Genomic DNA, 21,939 nt, shown 5'->3' on the forward strand with positions numbered 1-21,939 from the left:
TCACTCATCAAGCCATGCTGTGGCAGCATCCTACATACAAAAAAGTAGAGGGAGATTGGCACAGACGTTAGCTCAGGACAATCTTACTCACCAAAAAAAAGGAAATGGTGAGTGTTACAAAACGCCAGGCTGTGTTCTCTGAAAATGGAAGGGAGTCTCTTGAACTCATCTTCTCCTTCCGCCCTGGGGCTGACTAAATGTGGATGTGGGAACTACTTCTCCTCCCAGACTGCAAATGAAATTTTGAAGAAACAGTGCTGCTTGCTAGGCTTAAATATACTGACAGGGAGGTTAAAAATGAGGTAATGTAGAAACTTTGCCTCATTTTTCGAAATGAGAATTTCTTGTGAATTTGCAGAAAGTCTTGTGACTTTGGATGTTTGAGTCCCAGTTCCATCTACTATGTGACCTTGGGAATGTCACTTGACCTCTCTAACCCTCAGTTTCCCCATCTATTAAGTGAGAATGCTCATTCTCAGCTTATACAACTGTAATGAGGGGACTATCAATACAATAATATGGGCAAAATCCCTGGTCATGGTAAGGGCTGAAGAAATGGGAATTATTAAGTGATGAATAAGGCCAGACTCTACCTTCAAAGTAGCCCATCTGACGGTAATGATAAAGGAGTATGAGCTTCTAGTAGTAGCTTCTAGAAAGGCTGTAAGTCATTACAAGAATTCAGCAAGTGGCCTTCAGAGGGGAGAGCTAAAAATTCAGCCGGACTTCATGAATGAGCATGCAAGTCCTTTATGAAGCTGTCTGTTAATCTCTGCCACACTGTCCTCTCATTTGGAATTGAAATAAAAGAACCACCTGCCTTTTGGACAATGTGTTTAAGCTTTTATTGTGAGTTGTAACAGGTCGGGGACTGGAATCTAATTGACAAATAGCCTAGATGTAAACAGCATTAATTAGAAGACTGTTTGGGGGCAATTATTCACAGCAAACAAGTTCAAACCAGAAGATGCTGGTTGAAAACCATGACTTTAGTCAAGATTGAAAGATACAAGAATAATTAAGTATTTTGCACAAAGGAAATCTTGATGATCCGGTAGAATTGATGCTCACAGAACGCAGTCTCTTAAGGGTTCTGTTTTGCTTCTTTGAGAGAGGCTGTCATTGTCATCGTCAGTTTAGCTGGGGGTTCCTTCCTTCACGTTGAGAACCTGGAGCAGAGAGTCCACCAACTTAAAAAAAATATTAGAAAGAGTTGAGCAAACATAGTTAGTGATGTTGAAGCCTGATACTGGAAGTAAATCCATTCCCGACAAACCATCAGCATCACTTGGGAGCTTGTTTGAAAGGCAGATTCCTAGGCCTACCCCAGACCTACCGAACTGGAAACTCTGGGGGCGGGGCCAGCAACCTGTGCTTTCACAATTCCTCCAGGTGATTCTGCACACGTTAATGCTCGAGAACCACAGCTGTCATCCTGTCATCCCTGCTCCCGCCCCCTCCACCGAGAGAGAAATAAACGTCCTCTTTTTCTGAGCCGCTATATTTTTGGGTCTTTTTGTTAAATTATCTTAACTTGTACCCTGATACGACTACTCAGGTATATTTTGACCAATGTTGGAAATGGAAAGTATTATCCTCAGGAATTTGTTACTAAATAGCACCTGGGTGGGGGGACTATTAGGGAATGTGGAATCTTAATTCTTACTTTGGCAATGCCTCACTACACAAATCAAAGCTCGTCTATGAATTACATATTATAAACCCGTGACTGAAATGGTTGTAGTGTGGGCAACTTGGGCAGAGGAGCTCATCTGGGTTTCTGCCAATTCTAAATTCATTGTGCTTTGCTTGTTGTGGCTTCTGTTCAAATTAACTAAGACTGAAGAAAGAGTGAGTAGTTATAATTTTAAAATACACTTCTTTGTTCCCAAATAGCATCCTTTACCCACTGAGATGAGAAAACACTTTTCATCCAGACTAAAGCTTATTACATTTTCCAAGATTCTCTGGCAATTTAGGTTCCCCAATGTCCAGACCAGCCATAGTTTCTAATAAAGGAATTACTGATATTCGCAAGCCAGTTATTACCTGCTCTGTGACTCAATTGTTTTGATCAGGTGCTAATGAGGCGGGGGCCCAGGGTTCAATTCTCACACAAGCCAATTAGCTTGGCTTTTCTCCATGAGCCCACACTGCACTATTAAGGGTCGTCAGCCTGCCTGAAGATGCTGCCATTCATCCTGCAGTATGAGCCACTGGTCATAAAAGGGGCGAGCTGAGGATGTAGGAAGGGAGCCATAGAAGTCCTCCCCATTGGCTCAAAATATTCAATCAGAGCAGTTTGGCTCAAGGGAATGAAGTAAAGCTACAAGGAAAAGAAGAGTTGTGTAACCTAGGAAAATCCAGGACTTGGAGCCAGGAGGGTGGTCCGTGGTCCAGGGTGAGGAGGAGGTGTATTTGAGGTGGGGGCTGACTTTGCTCTGCTCCTTTATAGAAACTGTCAGGGTAATCAGAAGATTTTTAGTTATTCTTGATTGCATGTTGCTTTTCCTATGTTTGGAGCTTCCTTTGGAGCATTTCACATATTAAGGAATAAAACCTTTCTATTCTCTGTACTGATTTGATGGGACAGTGGGAGCAGTGCCTGAAAAGTGAGGGCAAACCTGTATATTTACTTACTAGCTAGAACAATGCATTCCCCAGGTCCCTTTCCTCATGTCCACAAAATAGGAGAAAAACCGAAGGCTGCAAAGAACAATGGACTGGGTCCAAATTACAAAAGGAATCCAAAGCCCAACTCCAACCTTTACTGAAACTCAGGACAATCCACAGCCACATCCAGGATTAGGAATCAGGCCTGGAGCCAACCTGAATAGTGTTTCACGTTATAGAAACCATATGGCAAAAGTTCCATTAATTTTTTGTGAGAAGGGTACAATTAAAAGACTAAGGTAAACCTTGAAAATTCTTGGCCCTATTTGCTAATAGAGTTCTGGAGCTTGTTTGCCATGATATAGTAGTCTAGATTCGGTGCACATTTACAGAAATCTTTTCTGAATTAAGTATCTTTGTCATCAAAACATAGGAAGATGCTCAGAGTTTCTAACTCCAGCTCTGGGTGATTTGGCGACAGGACTTGATGTTTTATTACTAAAACGGAAGAAGATAGCATACGTGCATAATGTTTCATTTTAAGAGAAGTCCTTCAGCCTCTGAAAATTCCTGCTGCTAATTCTGGGAAGGCTCAGCTAAGTTATTAAACTCCTTTCTAACATTGGCAGATAGATGGTTTTCTAATAGAACCATTCTCCTGGTACTCCCTCTTTGTGAATAAGATAATTGCAAGATGTTTTTAATTTTTCTATCAATATACTTTCATTGAGGTGGAATTTTCAAAGCAAGAGAAGTGATAAATTAATTTGGTCTATGCAAAGACTAAACTAACTGTTGAATTTGTTTTTCATATTACTGGGAAATACATCCAAAAGAATGGTACCCATGTGTGAAATAGCTAATTCTTCAACTTGAGGTAGAATGAAATGGGATGGGCTTTTTAAACTTGTAAAAAGAAGAACAAAGCATAAAAAGGTATAACAGAAGAACAAGCCCTGATTATAAAAAGATGACATTTTTTTTCATCTTACATTGTATAAATACTGTCCCCTCGAAGCAGTCGCTCCCTATGATGGCCCACTCAATCCATCCCACTCAGAAGCCTTTTTGGAGCTATTCTTTTGCAATTGCCCTCGAAGCTTACAGAATATTCTTCTGAATATGGCAGGAAAATTTCAACCCTTGAAGAAGGAGTTGAATTTTTCAAAGCATTCCAAAGATATGCAGGGCCAGATTTGGGGGAATAAGGCAACTCAGAGAGGAGACTGCTGTTTGGTTCAAAAATGAGGCACTATAGATTAATAACGTGATGAGGGGGAGGCTGTGCCAAAGCTGTGAGGCTAAAACCATTTCGGTGTTGTTAAACTACTTTAGAGGCTTTTGGGCTGGTAATTGTTCTTGCTCTTCAGATAAAGGAGAAGGCACTACTGTTGGACATCCACCTGCAGGAAGTCTAGCAAAACCCTTGACCAAGAAAAGGCCTGGCTGGTCAGGGGCTGAGAAGTCAATCACCAATTCCCGGAGCCCCCAGAGCCCAGAGATCCACCAACAAAGAAGGCAGCTGGTCATATAACCCCTGGGACACCTATAAAACAGGTGTGGAGAAGACAATCACTCCAGGTTTGTACAAAGTTGGTCCTTATTCCTGTATTGGTTGATTTAACCCAGGTTTTCTTTCGGAATAAAGGCTACTAGAGACTTTCTCTCTGGGTGTTCTATGCAACAAATGAACTTTTGGTCTCTGTTTAGCACAGAGAATCCACAGTAGCCCAAAGGCCATGAAACATTAAGCCTCTGTCCAGAGAAGCCGGCTGAGGCTCGGCAAAGCCAGCCCTGAGCCTCTGTAAAGGGGCCATCAATCAGGGTTAACCACCATAAAGGAGGGAAGGAGCCAGCTCCCCAAGCTCTTTGAGTGAAAAGCAATACTATTTATCGACAGGAACAGTGAGAAACAAGGTTGCTACTGCACCCTGCATCCTTCATACTTAAGATCAGTGAGGACCATTCCCCAGAAGATGTCTTGCATGGCAGTAGACCGTCCAAGGCAGACAGCATGGGCTCTTGCCCTGGCTTCACCAGTGAAAAGCTATGTGACTGGCCTCAGTTTCCCCACCTCTAGAATGGAGAGAATATAATCTTCCTGAATCTTCCTCCTAAGACCACTGTGAGCATTAACCGAAGAAATGGAGGTAAACAGCTTCATCCAGTACTTGGACTATAGAAAATAATCACTAAAACTATCTACTATTATTATTACTAGTTTTCAATGATTATTTTTGCCTTTTATCATAAATTTCATGGAAACTTCTTAAAAGTTAATGAGAATCACTTCATTTTCAGTTGCCTTGCTTTCTTTCTATAAATTTTATTGTCTTCCCTACCTCATTTACTGGCTTTGTACCTAAACAATGACAGTTTGGCATAATTATTTTTCCCTATTCTCTATAAAATCATACACAGGACGAATCAGTTGACCTTAGATATGTTCACCAAGTTTTGAAATATTAGGATGAGACCTGAACTAGGTAATCTTGGAACAAATATGAAATAGGACTATTTTGCATGGAGTGCAGAAACAAGAATGCTCTCTTCTGAAATCATCTGTGAATAGGCCCTTCTGCTGGTGTTTATCAAAAATAAACGGATCTGTAGACCCACAGGGATTTACGCAAATAAGCTATAGCCTCACTATCAAAATATTCTGGTAGGACCTGACAGATTAAAAACAAATCCCATCAATGCACGATTGCTAATAAAACTCCTGAAGTGGAGCTGGGAACCAGCACCCTTTTGACGTGCTATGAGGAAAAATAATCTACTATGTTGAGAAGAAAAGACAGCATGGAAATTGTGTACTTATTTCCTTGGCGTGTCCTGGCGTCAGCCTCATGTAGTGGCTGCGGCTGCGTCGTAAACAATTTCATTCTTCCCAGCTCAAACTTCGCCTCCTTCCAACTCTCCCGAAACACCGCCCACCGCCACCCCACCCCACCCCACCCCACTTCCCTGGTTTTGAACCTACATCTTTAAAGTTGCTGCTCTCCTCAGAATCCAAAGCAGACTGACCAATGCCCAGGGGCTCCCATTGAGGTGACTGATGGCTTCTGCTCCCCTTTGCTTCCAAGAGGCTTAGCAAATTCCTTGCAGCTTCTTCCCACCGAATGTGCTCCCTCAGCTGCTGCTTCACGCTCTGGCCCTCATAAACATCTGGGGACTCTCCTGTGCTCTTTTTGCCCATTAAGTGCCCTGTAAAAAACAAAAACAAAATGCCACAAATTTAACCCAGGGGAATGAATGAACAAGAAATTTAAAAGGACACCAATTCTGTTTGTGCTGCTCCTCCTAAATGCAGAATAACATTTAATCATTAGGAGTTCATAAATGACTGACAGAGTTTTCTCCCGGTTCAAAATGTGCAATGAGCTAGACAGAATTCAGACCTGCAACTCAGGGGTCCTGGGTTTGGTTCCAGCACCTCTGCTAACTAGCTAAGTGACCCCCTGCCAAGTCATTTAGCATCCTCTGTCCTCAACTGATCAACTATTAAAGGAACAGGCGGGACTAGATGAACTCTAAGGAATCTTGCGTATCTAAATTTCTATCACCCATTCTGTGTGCACCAAATTTGATTCCCAATGGAATAACGAAGTTTAAACATCTTCCCCAAGTCAATTTTGAATTGCTACTGAAAAGTAAAGTCTCAATGCTTTTCTTTGTGTGATTAAAAAAACCTTTGCTTTCCTCTTATCTGTAGTACAAATGGACCAAAGGAATTTTTTACTTCAATTTCCTCAGAATTTTAGCTGAGATTGAATGTAGGAAACATCACCTAGAAATTACAGTTTGGTAAGCATGTAATGAAAAACAAGCTCTGATCAACACTTCTCAGCCACATAAACACAGAATTTTCTTTTGGATGTCTAAAATGGTCAGTGAAAGTCTAGCAATGGCTCCAGGGATGTGCACCTGCCATATAAATAAATAAAAATTGCTGTGCAGGAAGCCAAATCACTAAAAACACGGAAATTCCTGAAATTCATGTATGCAAATAGGCATAGCCATAGGCTCAGAAGTGGGTACAGAATTCAAAGTCTGAATTCTTTCTTTCTTCCTTCCTTCCTTTCCTTCCTTCTTTTCTTTTCTTCTTTGTTTTTTTTTTTTTTTATGGTGAGGAAGATTGGCCCTGAGCTAACATCTGTTGCCAATCTTCCTCTTTTTGCTTGAGGAGGATTGTCCCTGAACTAACATCTGTGCCAATATCTGTGCCAATCTTCCTCTATTTTGTGTGTGGGATGCAGCCACAGCATGGCTTGATGAGCGGTGTGTTGGTCCGCACCTGTAATCTGAACCTGTGAACCCGGGTCACTGAAATGGAGTGTGCGAACTTAACCACTATGCCACTGGGCTGGCCCTCAAGGTCTGCATTCTTAACACTTTAGTCCATTGCTTAAATACACTCACATTATTTTATTTACTTTCTTCAGTTGATTTTTCCCACCTCTCTTCAATTGAGTTTTACAGCACTTTCAAATTTCTAATATTAGTAAAACTATGGTGCTTTTGGTTTAAAGCTCACAAGGAAAGTGCTCTTTGTGATTCTAACATTGACTGACATTAGAAATATGTCAGGCAAACATCACAGGAATAATATTTGACAGACCCCAGTCACTGCAAATGGAAAGAGGCCCCTTCCAGCAGCTCCCTCCACCAGCAGAGAAGCCCTCTCTGTGACTTTGCTGCTTGTGTATCACAGTTTATAGTTTGCAGGATGCTTAAACACAGATTATTTCATTTGACCCAGACCGTAATAAGTTTGATGAAAATGAGACTTGCCAAAGATCACCCACATGGAAGCAAAGATTGTAGTCTTGAATCAGCTCACAGCCCAGACGCTACTATATTATGCTGCTTTGAAGAGTCTTTGAACTTTCCAAGAATATGAGGCAGCTAGAAATCATTCTGAGGTCTGGAAAGAAGGATAAGGTCTACAAAAGGCTCACTAATGTTATAAAAAGGAAGAGGGATCATATATCAGTATGACTCATTATGTGATTCAGAAAAATTAATTCTGTGAGTATTGAGGAGCCTTAAAATGAGATTTTTATCGCATTGCAGTGTAAGTACTTGCCAAGTCACTTACGACCTGACAAGTGACACAATTTCCAGAGCCAACCGGGGACACCGTCCCAACGGAAAAATTGGAATCCTGAATGATTAGCTTCTCACATATCGGCTTGGTCAACTTGGTGCCCGGATGACCACTAAATAACCTTGCATTTAGCCATAACCCTGTTTAGGTTGCACAACTTCCCAGGAAGTCGGGATGCATTTGGCTTGATTTATAAGGAGGAAATTGAATCATGATAATAGGAAAGCAGGATTAGAACCTGATGCGCTCAGCAATGACCTCAGTCACTCTTGTCCTCTCTGCCTTTCATCCAGTTAGGATGCTGGAAATGAGAAAGGCATCACTGCCATTGAAGCAGAGGGACGATGGAGGTGTTCATGCAAATAAAAACATTTTTGCCATGCCTGAATAATTTTGTGGGATTTTCTAAAATGAAAGGATAAAGTGGTCCTCCATTCTGTGATTGATTTAACATAGATCCTTGTGACATTGTACTGACTTCAATATCTGCATATTTGGTGGGCGGGTGTTGAGACGCCCACAGACCAATTATTAGGGAAAGCGTACCATCTAGAACATCCCAGGGAAGCCCACATTCCCTCGGTCCTGTTTCATTTGTGAGCTGGCTACTGACAGCCAAATAATCGTCTCCATGGCAACATGGATCCTATGCCCACTTCCACCTCTTCTCCCATCATTATTTGTTATGTGTCCATATCATAATAATGGAGACCTCAGCACAGACAAAAGAGGTACTTGAAAAAATAAAACCTTGCCAAGAGGAAAAATAAATGTTTTGTCTTTTTTAATCACTTAAAAACACCACTAAAGTGGCAGGTTTGAAACAGAAATGAATTTTCTTGAACTCAAAACTTGATTACCCTAACTTAGAAAACTATCCATCAAGACAAGGTGTTGAGTACTTTTAAGAGCTAGTCTTTCTGGAATGATACTTAAACTATGTGCCACAGTTTCTAGGGCAGTGCTACAATGTAAAGCCATTCTGTACCCGGACAGAGGCATTTCAGAATCCAACCTTCCAGGACAAGCTTCACACCAAAGTCAGAGCCATGACGAGGAGCATTTCAAGGGAGTGCAGGGGATGGTTACCAGGGTTAGTGTTGACCTATATTTTCATCACACAAACAAAACATTTCCATGAACATCGAGCCAGATCCGAATTTGTTAAGTTTTCAATCTGTTAACTTGCTTTTCATTGCTACACCATGCTTCTCCCAGCTGGAAGAAGCAATTCACTCAACTAATCTGCAAATTTGTGCTGACAGCTTCCTCACAGACAGCAACATGTAGTTTTAGTTTGATGTAATTAAACCTAAACTGCATGTCTTCAGTGATTGAGGAGGACGGGCATCTACTTAGGAGAGTGGAAGGCTCAGTCTAAAATCTAACACTCTCACTCATGCTGTGAATGTTTCCATTCCAGCAGACGGCCTGTCTATCCAAAGCGAACTTTTTCTCAATCCAACGTCATTTTAGACCCAAATGTGATTTTCTACTTCACCTCCCTCTCCTTTGTTCTTCAACTCCAGACAGCCAGCCAAAGAAGAAAAAGGAAAAAGAGTGCATCTGGAAACAACAAGAAAAATCGGGTTTGCCACTGTCAGTATAGTTTTGGGTTAAGAATGCCCAAGCACCACTATGAAGGGTGATTAAATGACAGACGCCCTAAATACCCGGGGACAGATGTGCTACGGAACTGCACCAATCAGGGTTGCCTTGCACCAGAAATAACCTGATTCCAGCTTCCCAGCTAACTCTCTTGTCCTGCTTTTGGCCTGAAGGGTTCCCCAATTATAAGCCTCTTTAGTACAAAAATATAGACCAAGAAAACGAGGTTGGAAATCTGGAGGTTTCATTCCACCTTCCCAGCCCACTGGTTGGTGGCTGGACTGGACAACGGCTGCTTGATCTAAATTCCCAGGAGCCCTCCGTAAGCATCAATTCTAGGTTTGGCTTCTTTAACAGTTCCTTAGTATCCTTCTCTCTTGACGTGCAGGCTTTTCAATCTCATCAACCTCTCCTCTCCACAACAGGCTCCTGGGTTCTGAGTGTCCCTCAGAGATCAGAAATAACTTTCATCCCGGGGCTGCTGAGCCTCGGCAAATGATTCTTTTGGTAACCAATACGCTATCGCAACCCCGAGTTGTGTATTTCTCTGACAGAAACATACACAGCACAGAGGAGCTGAGGATGTGACAGGTCCAGCCTCACCCCCTCGCCTAAATCCTCCTCTTCACACCAAGAATCTGTGAACCGGCTGATATTTGAATTAACAAGTATCTTTCCAACACAGCCTTCCCCATTCCTAAGTAGACGACTAAGGAGATAGTCACATAGACACACACACACACACACACACACACACACACACGCCCTTAAATCTCTTTAGGGATCTCCAGCTTCCTAGGAAATATTGGGGTGGTTGTAGTTGGCAATACGGAGAGATTTCTAAGAAGTCGTACACTGCATTTACAAGAGGCTATGCTTGGCTCGGCGGAGAGCTCCGGAGTGACGTTGGGTGAGCGCGAGGCTGCGGGGCTGCTACCCGCCTCCCAGTGGCGGGAAGCCGCGTGCGCTCCCGCCACCCCGCGGCTGCCCTTTGCACTGCTGCCCGGCTGTCCTCGCCGATAGGGTTCCTGGGGCCGGGACGAGCGAAGCTCCGAGCCCCTGCCTGGAGAACAGGACCTGTTGGCAGAGGGAAGGGGAAAGGACCTAGAGGAGAGGGCAAACTCCAGGTCTTGAGAGGCAGAGACAAGCGGGGAGCCCAGGGGTCAGAGAGGCCCGGGATCAGCGTAGAGAGCAGGCGCGATTCCCGGAGCGCGGAGTCGGCTAGCTGGAAAGAAGGAGGGTTGGACAGAAGGGCAGGGAAAAGACAATCGCTGGAAAGGCAGGAGAAGGACTAAGAAAATTCAAGAGAGCCACAAGCAGGTGGGATTCAGGCACTGCTCGCTGGACAGATTTGAAACCCGGGGCGGGCGCGCGGCGCCCGGGTTCCGCACCTGTGGCTTGGCCCGGGGCAAGGCGCAGCCGGGGATCCCCGCTTGGCCGTCGGAGTCGAGGCCGCCGCGCTGGACCTGGGTTCCGAGACGCGCTCCGGGACCCGGCTCCCCAAAGTTGTTCAAGGAGAGAACCGTGCCAGACAGGATTGCGATTAGGCGGATAAAAAGAGGTGTTGAGCAGGTGCGGAGGGAAGGTGATCTCCCCGTAGGGTTCGGTTCTTTAGAGAGCTACGCGCTGGCTCGGGGGCCCTGGGGAAGAGGGCAGAGAGCAGAACAGGGCCAAGCGAGCAGTCTGCGGCTGCTGAGGGACCGACGTCTCCTCAGGATGCGGAGGGGTGGGGTGGAGTTTTGGGAGAACGGGGTTGGTGTTTGGGTAGAAAGATCAGAGCAAACCCGGACCCCAAAGCCGGGCCCCAGAAAAGCTGAGAGATGGGGAGACGGGGCCCCTTCGGCTGGCTGATCCCTCCGAGGACTAGCGCGCGCCGGACACTCACCCACCGCCCAGTGGTTGCCGCGCGGGTACATCTTGGCCAGCACGGTCCCTCCGCCCGCCGACACCGGAGCGGCCGGCCCCCGGGGCGCCTGGCAGAGGACCAGCGCCAGCAGGACGAGCGGGAGCTCGCAGCCGCGCATGGTCCCGGCGGGAAGCCCTTGGAGCGCCGCGGCGAGGCTGGGCGGACAGCGCGCTCTCCCCGCGGAGGAGCGACGGTAGGATCCGGACCTCGGAGGAGCTCCGCCGCCGCCTCCCGCGCCACTGCTGCAGCCTCCACGAGGCCCCTACTTTATATAGAAGCCCGGGCGGGGGGGCTGGGGGGCTCTTCCACCGCGGACCTGAGCGCTCTGACGTCTCCGTACAGCGAGCGAGCCAGGGCGCTGGGACAACCGTCCCCGAAAATCATCCATCTTCCCGCCGAGTCATGAAAAGGCTGAGTGTACATTGCCCCTCTCCCTTTCCCTCGTAGTCCCGTCTGCCTTCCCCACATGAGATTAATTCTTCCCACCCTCGACGCCTTCGCTCCAACACAATTTAGTGAACTCCTCCTCCCCAGCCTCACCCGGGCAACTCCCGCGTTAGCTGACTTCTGATCCTACAGGAGGGAGCAGTGACCCCCGCGGTCTGATCCCAGGAGCGGGTTGTGGGGGACGAGGGGGTGTTGAGAGGGGTGAGCACAAAGGATGGATGCTCTTAGGCCATCTTAGAGCATCTTAGGATGCTCTTTTTGCTGAAGGGGGTTGGAACCCGTATTGCAAGGGACTTCGGATTCTCAGACCTTTTCCCCTCCGTGGATCACCTCCCTCCTTGCGGTCGCAGCCCCCAGACCTCCATATCTTTGCCTCCCTCTTGCAGATTCCTCTTCCCACGCTTTCTCACCAGCACCACCAGTAATATCCTTACCCCACCTGGGTTTTCAGAGGCACCCCTGCCCATTTGTATGGTGAGATGGAGGATGGAGCAGGAAGGATATGTTATGTGAACAGAGCTAACAATAGTTTTACCATACACCTGGCTCCTTTCACAAGCATATTGCTCCCATATAATAGATGAAGATTTTATGCCAATTTCCCTAGGCTGCATCTACTGTCCCCAAAGCTCAAACTGTCCCTAAACTGCTATCTACACACCTCTCTAGAGTTGCCCGAATTTCCTCTGCTCCTCTTTTCTCAGATCAGAAGAATGGTCACCTCAGCCCAACTTCTGAGGTCCTCAGTGCCATGGATACAAAGGGAATGGGCACCATGGCAATGCAACAATAAATAGAAGCTGGTAGGATGCTGTTGCCCACAGTCCGGCTGCCAGAGCTGGGGGTGTATTTGTGTGTTCCTGCAGGCCTGTTCCTCACCAAGTGCTGGTGAATTGTCTCTCTGGTGCGTCTCTGGTGTTCCCTGTCAACGCTGGTGTTGATGCTGATGAAGTTGAAATCCTACAATTTTCTCCAAATATCTGGTGATTCAATACATTTGTGCCATTCTTAGCTGATTACACATGCATATTGCATGACTGAGTATTCTTGGGCTTGGAAGAGTATTTCCATGCATGTGTCTGGCTATAAGGTTAAAAAAAAGAAGAAAGCTAATTTCAAGATCTCTATGATTAGCCAAGGAAAAGCAGTAATACTATCCTGAGGGAAGGACCTAAGTGAAAACCAATGGGAAAAAGTCCACATTGACCTGGACTCCATCGTCCTGGGTTCCCAGCCTCTGCTCATTAGCAAGCAGATGTTCCACTGTCAGGTGATCATCCATAGGCTTACTGCCTCCCACTTGGTGGTGAACTTGCATGAACACAGCAACTCGGTCTCGTTCCTCTGTGTGCCTGCAGCAAGCCTGGATCATAGTGTGGATGAATGGTCAACTAACCTAAGAACTGCTCATGTCTAAATGCCTTCTACAACCCTAGGTCTTTGGAGGAGGATTAAACCTTTATCTCTCCAGATTAAGTTATAGAGAAATGTCCCTTGCCTTTGCCCTTGTTTAATCAAGATTATTTTAGACTCTGTAAAAGAAGTTTTTCCCCCATGAGACCCAGGGAAACCCACTGTAAATACATTAAAGTATGGAACAGTTGTACCCAAAGTGCAACTTTCCTGCTAATCCAGGCAACCCACTGCCTCTGTGTCTGCTGCAGGTCAGGAAGTACCTGTGTCCCTCTATTCACTTCAGCTCTTGCTCTAAGCACCCCAGCCCACAGGCCTTCTGTACCTAAACTTGGGCTTCGTCATGTGACTTGCTTCGGTACCCCATAAGGGCAGCGACTGTGTCAGTCTTGCTGACAGTTGCATCCACAGTGCCTGGCTCTGTCCTGGGCACAGAGAAGGGCTTCAATAGATATGAATGGATGCATTGTCCAGCAGGTATAGGAACTTGAGTCCAGTCCCCTAGCCAGAAAAAACAATGAGTTGTTACCAGTTAGAGAAAGGAACCATTGCATGTTTGATTCAGCCAGTGTTGAATGAGCCCCAATAGATCCTGGCTGGGTATCCTCTCATATCCCTTTGGAAATTTTCATCACAGCCCTGTCAGATAGAGATGATTAACCCTACTGACCTAGTTAGGGGGAAGCTAAACCACTATGAGAGAGCAAGATCTCACAATGCAATGCCACATTCAAAAGAAAGGTTGGTTTCTCTTTTTTTGTTATAGTTCATGGCAGGTGTTCTAGGTTGGCAGGCAGCTCTATTCCACATGGATATTCAGAGACCCAGGTTCATTCAGTCTTGTGCCTCTACCGTACCCTAGTGTGCTGATTCTCAAAGAGCTGTTGTGCAAGGAGATAAGGAGCTTGCGCCAGAATATAAATCAATGAACTGCTTCCTTCATCGAGAACATCTTACTATGGGAAAGAGTGTCAGCTGAACTCAACAATGTGTTTAGTGATATAGTTGATTTCATTCTGGCACAAGCTCTGTATCTTGTTGTAGATGAGTAACCGTTCGAAGATGAGCAGCTGATGCTCTGACCCTGCTTAATTAGTACTGTCCTAGCGTACCGTCCCTGTCTGCATGGCTGACATTGCAGCTGGCAGGAAGGGGAACGTGAGGAGGCATGCCCACCCTCGTAATATACCAGCCTGAATGCAGCACTTACGTCATCTACTCACATTTCTTTGGTCAAAACTCAGCCACATGGTCACAGGTAACTGCCAGAGAGGCTGGGAGTTGTAGCTGTGATAGTCAGGTGCCTGGCTCTGAGGGCACCACTGTGGAAGAAGGAGCGAGTGGCGTTTGATGGACAGCTGGTAAACGGCCAGAACCAACCTAGTGTACCTCAGGCATGTGGGGAAACAAAAAATTTATTTAATACAGTAAAACTAAGTTCTATAAGGCTGGTAAGGAGGGGAATCTCCTCATGGGGAGGAAAAGCTGGACCTCTAGCCCCACTCCTCTGCCCCAAATTTCTACATCCCACAAGAAATCTCTTGCTAACTACCATGGCCGGCACCCCATCGGCTCACTGGGGGGGCTGTACCCTCTTATCATTGTGGCTCTAATTAGGACGGCCCTTCACTGAATTCCCCATTCAGGAATGTTTAATCTAATCTTTCTAAACGAACCTTGTCATTTAGCTACTTCTACAAAAGTTCTTTGTAACGAAGAGCCACGGCATTTCAGCCCCATGCAACCATAAGATTTATTTTTCATGTGTATGCATGTGGGCTGGGGTGGCTCTGCTGATTGCATGTCAGCTTTGCTGGCCTGGGCTCCAGGCCAAGGTTTGGTTTAGGTCTGCTCCACAGGTCTCTCACCCTGCTGGAACCCGCGGGCTAGCCAGAGCTCCTTCTTCTCCTGACAGTGGCAGAGACACAGCAGGCAAGTTCTCTTAAGGCTTAGACCGAGAACTCACACATTGTCATTTCTCTCTCGTGCCATTGGCCAAAGTAAGTCACATGGCTAATCCCAAAGTCTAGGGGTGGGGAAGCGTGCACTGCTCCCAGTGAGACTGTGATGGGAATGCTGATGCAGGGAGGGGAAAGAATGGAGCCCAGTCTTCAATTTATCACGGTGCTGAGAGAGTAGAGGGAAAAGAAATACAAAGAGTAAGATCCAGCAAATTAATCTGGCCAATAGGATGGTGTTTATTCCTCTTTGGTTTGGCAGCCCTGGGGGAGACTTCCAGGGCACATCCTTGTGTGCTCCTCTCTCCACTCCCAGGTGGCATTTTCCAGGAAATTCTAGGGCTCTTTCCCCCAATGGGCTCTCTACTCCATAGGCATGAAATATACATCTTTTTAGATATATAAAGAATTCAGGTCCCTTTATATCTTACGACTTTTCCACAGAGCATGTCTCTGTGATGTGATTTTAAGGGTATTTCCCCAAACTCTTGGAAGGTCTGGGCTAATCAGGCCCCTTTATGTGCCAGAAAGAGAGACCCACCTAGCTAGCTCAAGCAAAGAGAGATTTGTTGTAAAAACAAATGGAAATTTCAGGAAATTCAAAGATAGGAACTGTGTGGTTCGCCTGGGGCACCTGGGAGCCACTCCTCATGAAAGATTCCTCCTCTCCTCATCTGTTCCATTCCCTGCTCTCTGGACTGACTTCCATGCCCATCAATGAGTTGTTTTCCATTCCCACACAACTTCGGCTGGCTATGTGGCCACAGCACCCACCCTAGCACTCTCCATAAGCGGACAACTTTCCACATGGCTTCCTGTCCTCTGCCTCTGCTAGAAACTGCCTCCATCTCTCAGTTTCCTAATTCCTGACTTCCAAGAGAGAAACTTGATTGACCCAGCTCCTTATTTTGACCCCGCCACACAGGTTATAGGTTTCCCACAGCTTACGGAGGAGTAAGTCCAGAATGTCCCATCAACTCTTGTCAGGGGCTAGGAACACACGGTGATGGATGTGGCAGTGTCCCTTACACAGGGCACTGCGCAGGGCAGTGTTCCCTGAAGAGAAGGAGTGGGCAGGGCAGTGGCATGTCTCACACACAATGGCCCTTCTCCCCAGATCCTTGGGCACACGTTGTCTTGTCCTGATATCTCATGATTTGTGCTGTTTCCTTTTAGCTCAGTGACTCCCAGACATTTCATCACTAAGGGCATTCTTTCTTATTTTCCTCCCATGGAGTTCACGTTTTGATGGGTTTCTTACAGTGAAACAGGACATACTGTTTAGATTTCCCATTTTCATTCATCAAAGGCATAAGGAACTGTCCATGGGAGCTTCTAATCAGGCTGAAATAATCAGTGAGGGTCGATGCAATTCCAGACTAAATCAAAAAACGTCACATTTTAGTTAATCTTTTCAGCTTCATCAGAGGTAAACATATGTCTTTAGGATGGACTTCTTGAAATATGGAAAATAGCTCGTGCATCTCTATCATTGCCCCACGGGGCTTCCAGGTTGGGAGTGTCTGCTATTTTTGCTGTAACTGGTCATTTATACATGGGGCCTGTGAAGGCTTTGAGGGCAGGTCATGCTGCTGTGAGAGACTCCAAGATTCCCAAGCTCAGGCCAGAGCGAAGGAGGCGGACTGAGAAAGGAAATGGCGGGAACAGGGAGTCAGCAGGGTCCTAATCCTGTCTCTGCCACAAAGAGCTACTGTGTGACCTCAGGCCAGTGACTTAGCATCTGCATCTCTATTTCTTCATCTATAAATTGAGTTATTAATACCTCCCTTCCTAGGATGTTAGGAGGATTAAGTGACGTCATGGGAGTCTATCGACTGGCAGCTACTTATTTGTTTTAATTAATAATAGTAGAGAACTATAATGAGGGCAAGCTAATTTCTGTCTTACATTGTGAGTCTCAAGATGGCATAATTTCCTTGTTCAGTCTCTAACCCAATGCCACATGCTATTTAGACCCCTGAGGAGATAATTGTACAAATAATAGCTGCCGCTTAGCCACCATCTATTATGTACCAGGCGCTGTGCGTGGTTGTACGTGCATTCGCTTGTGTAATCTTCACAGCCGTCGTATGAAGTAGACATTATTCGTCCCATTTTATAAATGAGGAAACTGAGGCTCAAAAAGATTCGATAACTTACCCAATGCCCAGATGGTAATTAGGAGAGCCAAGAGCTGGCCTCAGATCCCTCTGATTCTTAAGCTCTGAGTGTGGTAGATCTGGTAAAGAATGAATTTCTTTGTAGCTCCCGGATTTTCTGGGGTTTGATAAATTTCATCACCCAGAAGGCATAAAAGTATATTAAAAATAATGTTAGAAGAGATGGTAGGGAGGACTTTTAGAGGGCTTTATGTGAGAGCTCATGCAGACTTCTCTGTTCGCCAATGTTCAGCTATTCCCCCACCTCCCGTTTCTGCCCATCGCCTTCCAACTCGTACGCAGACGTAGGCGGAAGTGGTGGGAACATATAAATTCACTTTTGGAGAATAACAGGCTCATAGTTTTGGCTACAGCAGGGATGGCCAGAGTCCCAAAATATAGCCCACAGTGTCTGAAAGTGAAAATATATTTCTGAGATCTGTCTACTTGAGTATCCTACTTGCGTGATCCTCCTTGAAATTGAGATATTCCTGGCATTTCACTGGTTGCCTTCTGTGGTTTTCTGAATTACTGGACAGGTTGGAGGGGGCGATTACCCCAGACTCCAGCCTTACAGTTTATGCTCTCCAGGGTTTCTCAACCTCAGCACTGTCCATATTTTGGCCGGATGATTCTTTGCTGTGGGGGGCTGTCCTGTGCATTGTAAGATGTCGAGCAGCATCCCTGGCCTTTACCCATTATGCTAATAGCACCCCTCAGTTGTGACAACCAAAATGTCTGTAGACATTGCAAATATTCCCCTGTGTGTGGGGGGGAATCACCCCCAGTTGAGAAGCTCTGATCTAACCTAACTGCTCACCTCCTAAACTACTTCCTTGCCCAGTGCTCCTCGTGCCCACACTTCAACATCCCCAGTGCTGGAAAACTCACTCCTTCTCATCTTTGGAGAACACTGACATTTGAAAACTCTTCCTTATTTGGAACCTAAATGTGTCTCTCTAGCTCCCCTGCGTCATGTGGTCCTATTCTGTCCTGCCCAGTCCTCCCGTCACTCCTTCAAGTGTTTATAGACACCATCATGCCCACCCTGATCCTTCTCCTCACCAGATATTTCCCACGCCATCAACACTTCCTCAGATGGAATGATTGCTCCCCCCCTCCCATCCTGACCCATCTCTTCTGAACATCCTCAGTGTGACTATGACCCCTTTAAAGTTGACAAAGTGACAGACAGGGGGAGTTGAGGGTGACCACAAAGGAAGCACTTCCTTAGATCACCCCCAGAGAGAGCCGAGCATTGGGCAAAGGATCTGGTGAACAAGGGACACTATTTTCCAGAACTTTCCACAGGTATATGCCTGTGTCACTTAGCCTCCTGGGGAAACGAAAGCCACTGTACAAGTAGCTGCCTACTCTAGATTAACCCTGCCTGGAAGGCTGGAGTCTTCAGACGTTATCCCCATCCCTCAGACAGTGTGGAAGTGAGCACTGAGACCCAGAGCAGAGGAGGTGATGGCACAAAGGGTGGGGCTGGCACAGTTCTGGGCGTAAGCAACTCTAGTTCTTTCTTCTATCCACAGAGGACCTATCCACAGAGGCTGTGCTCCTCATCTTGCCTTTCTCCTGGTATATTTGTAAGGACCAAAATAAAAAAGACCATGAATGTGAAAGCACTCTATAGACGGCATGTGAAGAGCTGACCGCACAAATGTGAGGTCTAATTATCTCCCAATCATCACCCGAGCCAGCCGGCTTCTCCTGGCCGTAGTTTCTCAACTCTAGCCAGGCAAAGTTGCAACCAACTTTAGTGGCAAGTTCTTAAGGAAAAAATTATTCAGAAAAATCTCTGAAATGCCATTAGTTTAATCTGATTTGACTTATCAAATCAAGATACATCTATCCATCTCTCTCGTGCTCCTTCTTGATGGCGCCTAGCTCTGTGGCACCTAGGTATTCAGACCAGTATATTGCATTACGGAGGAAACAAGGGTGTCTGGTGGGCCCAGTACACACACACGCAAACACATACGCACATGCATACGTGGAGCTTCCTGTCATGGCCTTGTGGGAGTGCTGAGGAAGGAGTGGGTCCTGATGGCAGAGCAGTGTCATGCGGCATGACTGGGGTTTCTCAAAGCCTGTTGACCACGGTTATGAGAAGAATAAGGTCAGCTCAAATGAGTTGTCTGGAAGCCACTTAAAACTCCCTATCATAGCACCAAATATCATGATAGTGTGACAATCCATCCTACCAAAATCAGAATTCAAGTTCAAGTTTACTACTGGTGCTCTTAAGGTTCAAAGTAGTGTGGCAGTTTGGTTGTCATCAAAAGGAGGGGACAATATATATGTATCCAGAGGCAGTGGAAAAAGCAGTGCAATGGAAGTTGGGGGCTTAACTCTGTGTGACCTCTCGGGGTCAACATCATTTAAGGTAAAGTGAGAATTGCTTTGTATTAATGTCTCATTTAACCCTTATTAACAAGTAGGTGATTTTACTATCTCTTTCCTGGGGAGGGAGAGTCTTAGAAAACATAAGCCCTTGCCCATGATCAAGCCGTTGGTGTTAGAACCCTGGTGGTGTGGTGTAGACCCTCCCTTTTCAACCCTGCTTTTCATTGCTAAGCCTTCTGCAGCAACTTGTATATTGTGGGCCTGGAGCTTCCTCACTCTCTCTAATTTCACAGCTCTCCCTGTCTGCGTTAGTCAGGATTCTCCAGGGAAACAGAACTAACAGGATGTGTGTATGTACATATATAAACACAGAGAGAGAGATTTTAAAGAATTGGCTCAAGCAATTGTGGAGACTTGGCAAGTCCAAAATCTGATGAGATATGCTAGCTGGATGGAGACCCAGGGAGGAGTTGCAGAGTCCAAAAGCAGACTGCAGGCAGAATTCCTTCTTCCTTGGGGGAAGTCAGTCTTTTTCCATTAAGCACTTCAGCTGATTGGATGGGACCGTCCACGTTGTGGAGGGCAATCTGCTCTACTCAAAGTCTACTGATTTAAATGTTAATCTCATCTAAAAAAATACCTTCAGAGAAACACCTAGAATAACGATTGACCAAATAGCTGGGTAACTGTGGCCTAGCCCAGTTGATGCATAAAATTACCCATCACACTGTCCCTTGCTGTTGTCGAATTTGGGCAACAGCTGTGAAGTCCCCTGTAATCATTAAGGCACTCTGCATTTCCTGTAGATATTGGGAAAAATATCACTTTTCCTGGAGTTCTGCCAGACAAAGTTAGCATTTTCCAAAAGGACCTTGATTAGGAACAAAAGAAGCAAAAACAAAAAGAAAACGTGAAAATGGAAACATGGACAGGATTTTTAAAAACGAAACCAACTTTACTGAGGCATCATGTACGTATTAAAATGCATCCATTTTAAGCGTATACTTTGTTGGGTTTTGAAAAACACATACAAACACCACAACCAAGACATTGAACATCCCCATCTCCCCCTAAATTTCCCCGAGCTTCAGGAGACCACCGATAATTCTTCCGTTACTACAGATCAGCGTTGTCTTTTCTGGAATTTCCTGTAAGTGCTATTCTGCAGTGTGGAGTCTTCTGCATCCGGTGTCTTCCACTTACCGTGATGCTTTTCGATTCAGACACAACACACTGTTGCATGTACCAGACGTTGTTCCTGTCTACTGATAAACAGTGTTCCATTGCGTGGCTCCCTCTCAATTTGTTTCTTCATTCACCAGTTGATGGATATTTTTGAGTTGTTTTCAATTTTTTTACTTTGTTTTGTTTTTATTTGTTTTCTTTTTGGCTGTAATGCGGAGAGCTGCTGTGAACATTCATGTCTTTGAGTAAACACATGTTTTCATTTCTCTTGGGTAAATACCTGGGAGTAGATTGCTTGGTCGTATGATAATTGATGCGGGGTCGGTGAGCCGAGGAGTCGAAAGAAAGATTTCTTAGACTCTTAAGATCTGGCAGTAGTGCTCTTTTATTTAGAGAGTGGAATAGCATGGGGACAGGACCCATGGGCAGTCAGAGTTTCTGCTGCCCCCAGTTGAGGGTTAGAGCTAAATTTAAGGCATAGGTATATGATTCATCTCTTTACAAGACAAAGGAAAGAACATGAAAAAAAAGTTAAAATGGTATCAGCGCAGGTGGGGTCTGGTCATTGGGTGATCCCATGACTTTTAGACAAGAATCAAATCGGATTAAGTAAAGGTTGGAAAGGTTAGACGCCACCACCCTAAACCAGTTACATGAGATTGCCAGACAGCAACCAACTTAAGTTCTTGCCTTCCCCATTAAGAGCTTCTAGGGACAAGGTCATCTCTCCTCTTCTTCCTGGTACAGAGAGGGAGGCACCTTTTACAGACAGAGATTTACCTTACAAATGTAAATGTGTCCCAACAAGGGCAAGTTCCATTCCCCAGAGCCTCCTTCCCTGTCCCAGTTTATCGAAAGCAATCAGCCCAAAACAATCCTGATGCCAAAGAGACATATCCTGGGGTGGCCAATTTCAGGTCCCTGCAAGGTCATCCCCCCTTCCTTCACAAACGCAAATGTCTCAAAAGGGCAAGCAAAATTCCAGTCCTCGGAGCCTGCTTCTCATCTACAGTTTTAAAAGTAACCAGCCTAAAAATCCTCATCATAAACCATTTTAAAATTAAGCAGCCTAAAAATCCTCATCAATAATTATATGTTTAACTTTCTAAAAAGCTGCCCAGCATCTTCTCCTGATGCAAAGGCCAATCCTCCTTGTTTGAAGGATCCATCAGGTTGTTCCTCTGT

At 45.6% G+C, this 21,939-nt stretch overlaps 1 protein-coding gene across 3 annotated transcripts; it reads right to left on the minus strand.

Annotated features, from left to right (window-relative positions):
- Positions 1-829: 829 nt before the first annotated feature.
- Positions 830-11,620, minus strand: GRP (gastrin releasing peptide). Of its 3 annotated transcripts, none has more exons than XM_014859032.3 (3): positions 11,217-11,620; positions 5,572-5,820; positions 830-1,190 (listed from the first exon to the last, which is right to left on the minus strand). In XM_014859032.3, exons 1-3 carry the CDS (start codon positions 11,353-11,355, stop codon positions 1,132-1,134), a joined length of 447 nt encoding a protein of 148 aa, XP_014714518.1. In that variant the 5' UTR covers positions 11,356-11,620; the 3' UTR covers positions 830-1,131. The 3 variants fall into 3 exon arrangements, with proteins under 3 accessions (XP_014714518.1, XP_044630746.1, XP_014714516.1); XM_044774811.2 differs by having other exon boundaries at positions 830-1,169; positions 5,597-5,820; positions 11,217-11,615; XM_014859030.3 differs by having other exon boundaries at positions 5,597-5,820; positions 11,217-11,594.
- Positions 11,621-21,939: the final 10,319 nt, after the last annotated feature.

Source organism: Equus asinus, chromosome 7, assembly GCF_041296235.1.
Source record: "Equus asinus isolate D_3611 breed Donkey chromosome 7, EquAss-T2T_v2, whole genome shotgun sequence".
Classification (NCBI taxonomy): Eukaryota; Metazoa; Chordata; class Mammalia; order Perissodactyla; family Equidae; genus Equus; species Equus asinus.

What these genes read in the sequence shown, in the direction of transcription:
- GRP (XM_014859032.3), bottom strand. Translation starts at nt 11,355, where the DNA reads ATGCGCGGCTGCGAGCTCCCGCTCGTCCTGCTGGCGCTGGTCCTCTGC. An exon ending in CGGCAACCACTGGGCGGTGG is followed by an intron (nt 5,821 to 11,216) that starts GTGAGTGTCCGG and finishes TGTTTTTTACAG; the next exon opens with GGCACTTAATGGGCAAAAAG. An exon ending in TTCAAAACCAGGGAAGTGGG is followed by an intron (nt 1,191 to 5,571) that starts GTGGGGTGGGGT and finishes ATTTTTTTTAAG; the next exon opens with TTGGTGGACTCTCTGCTCCA.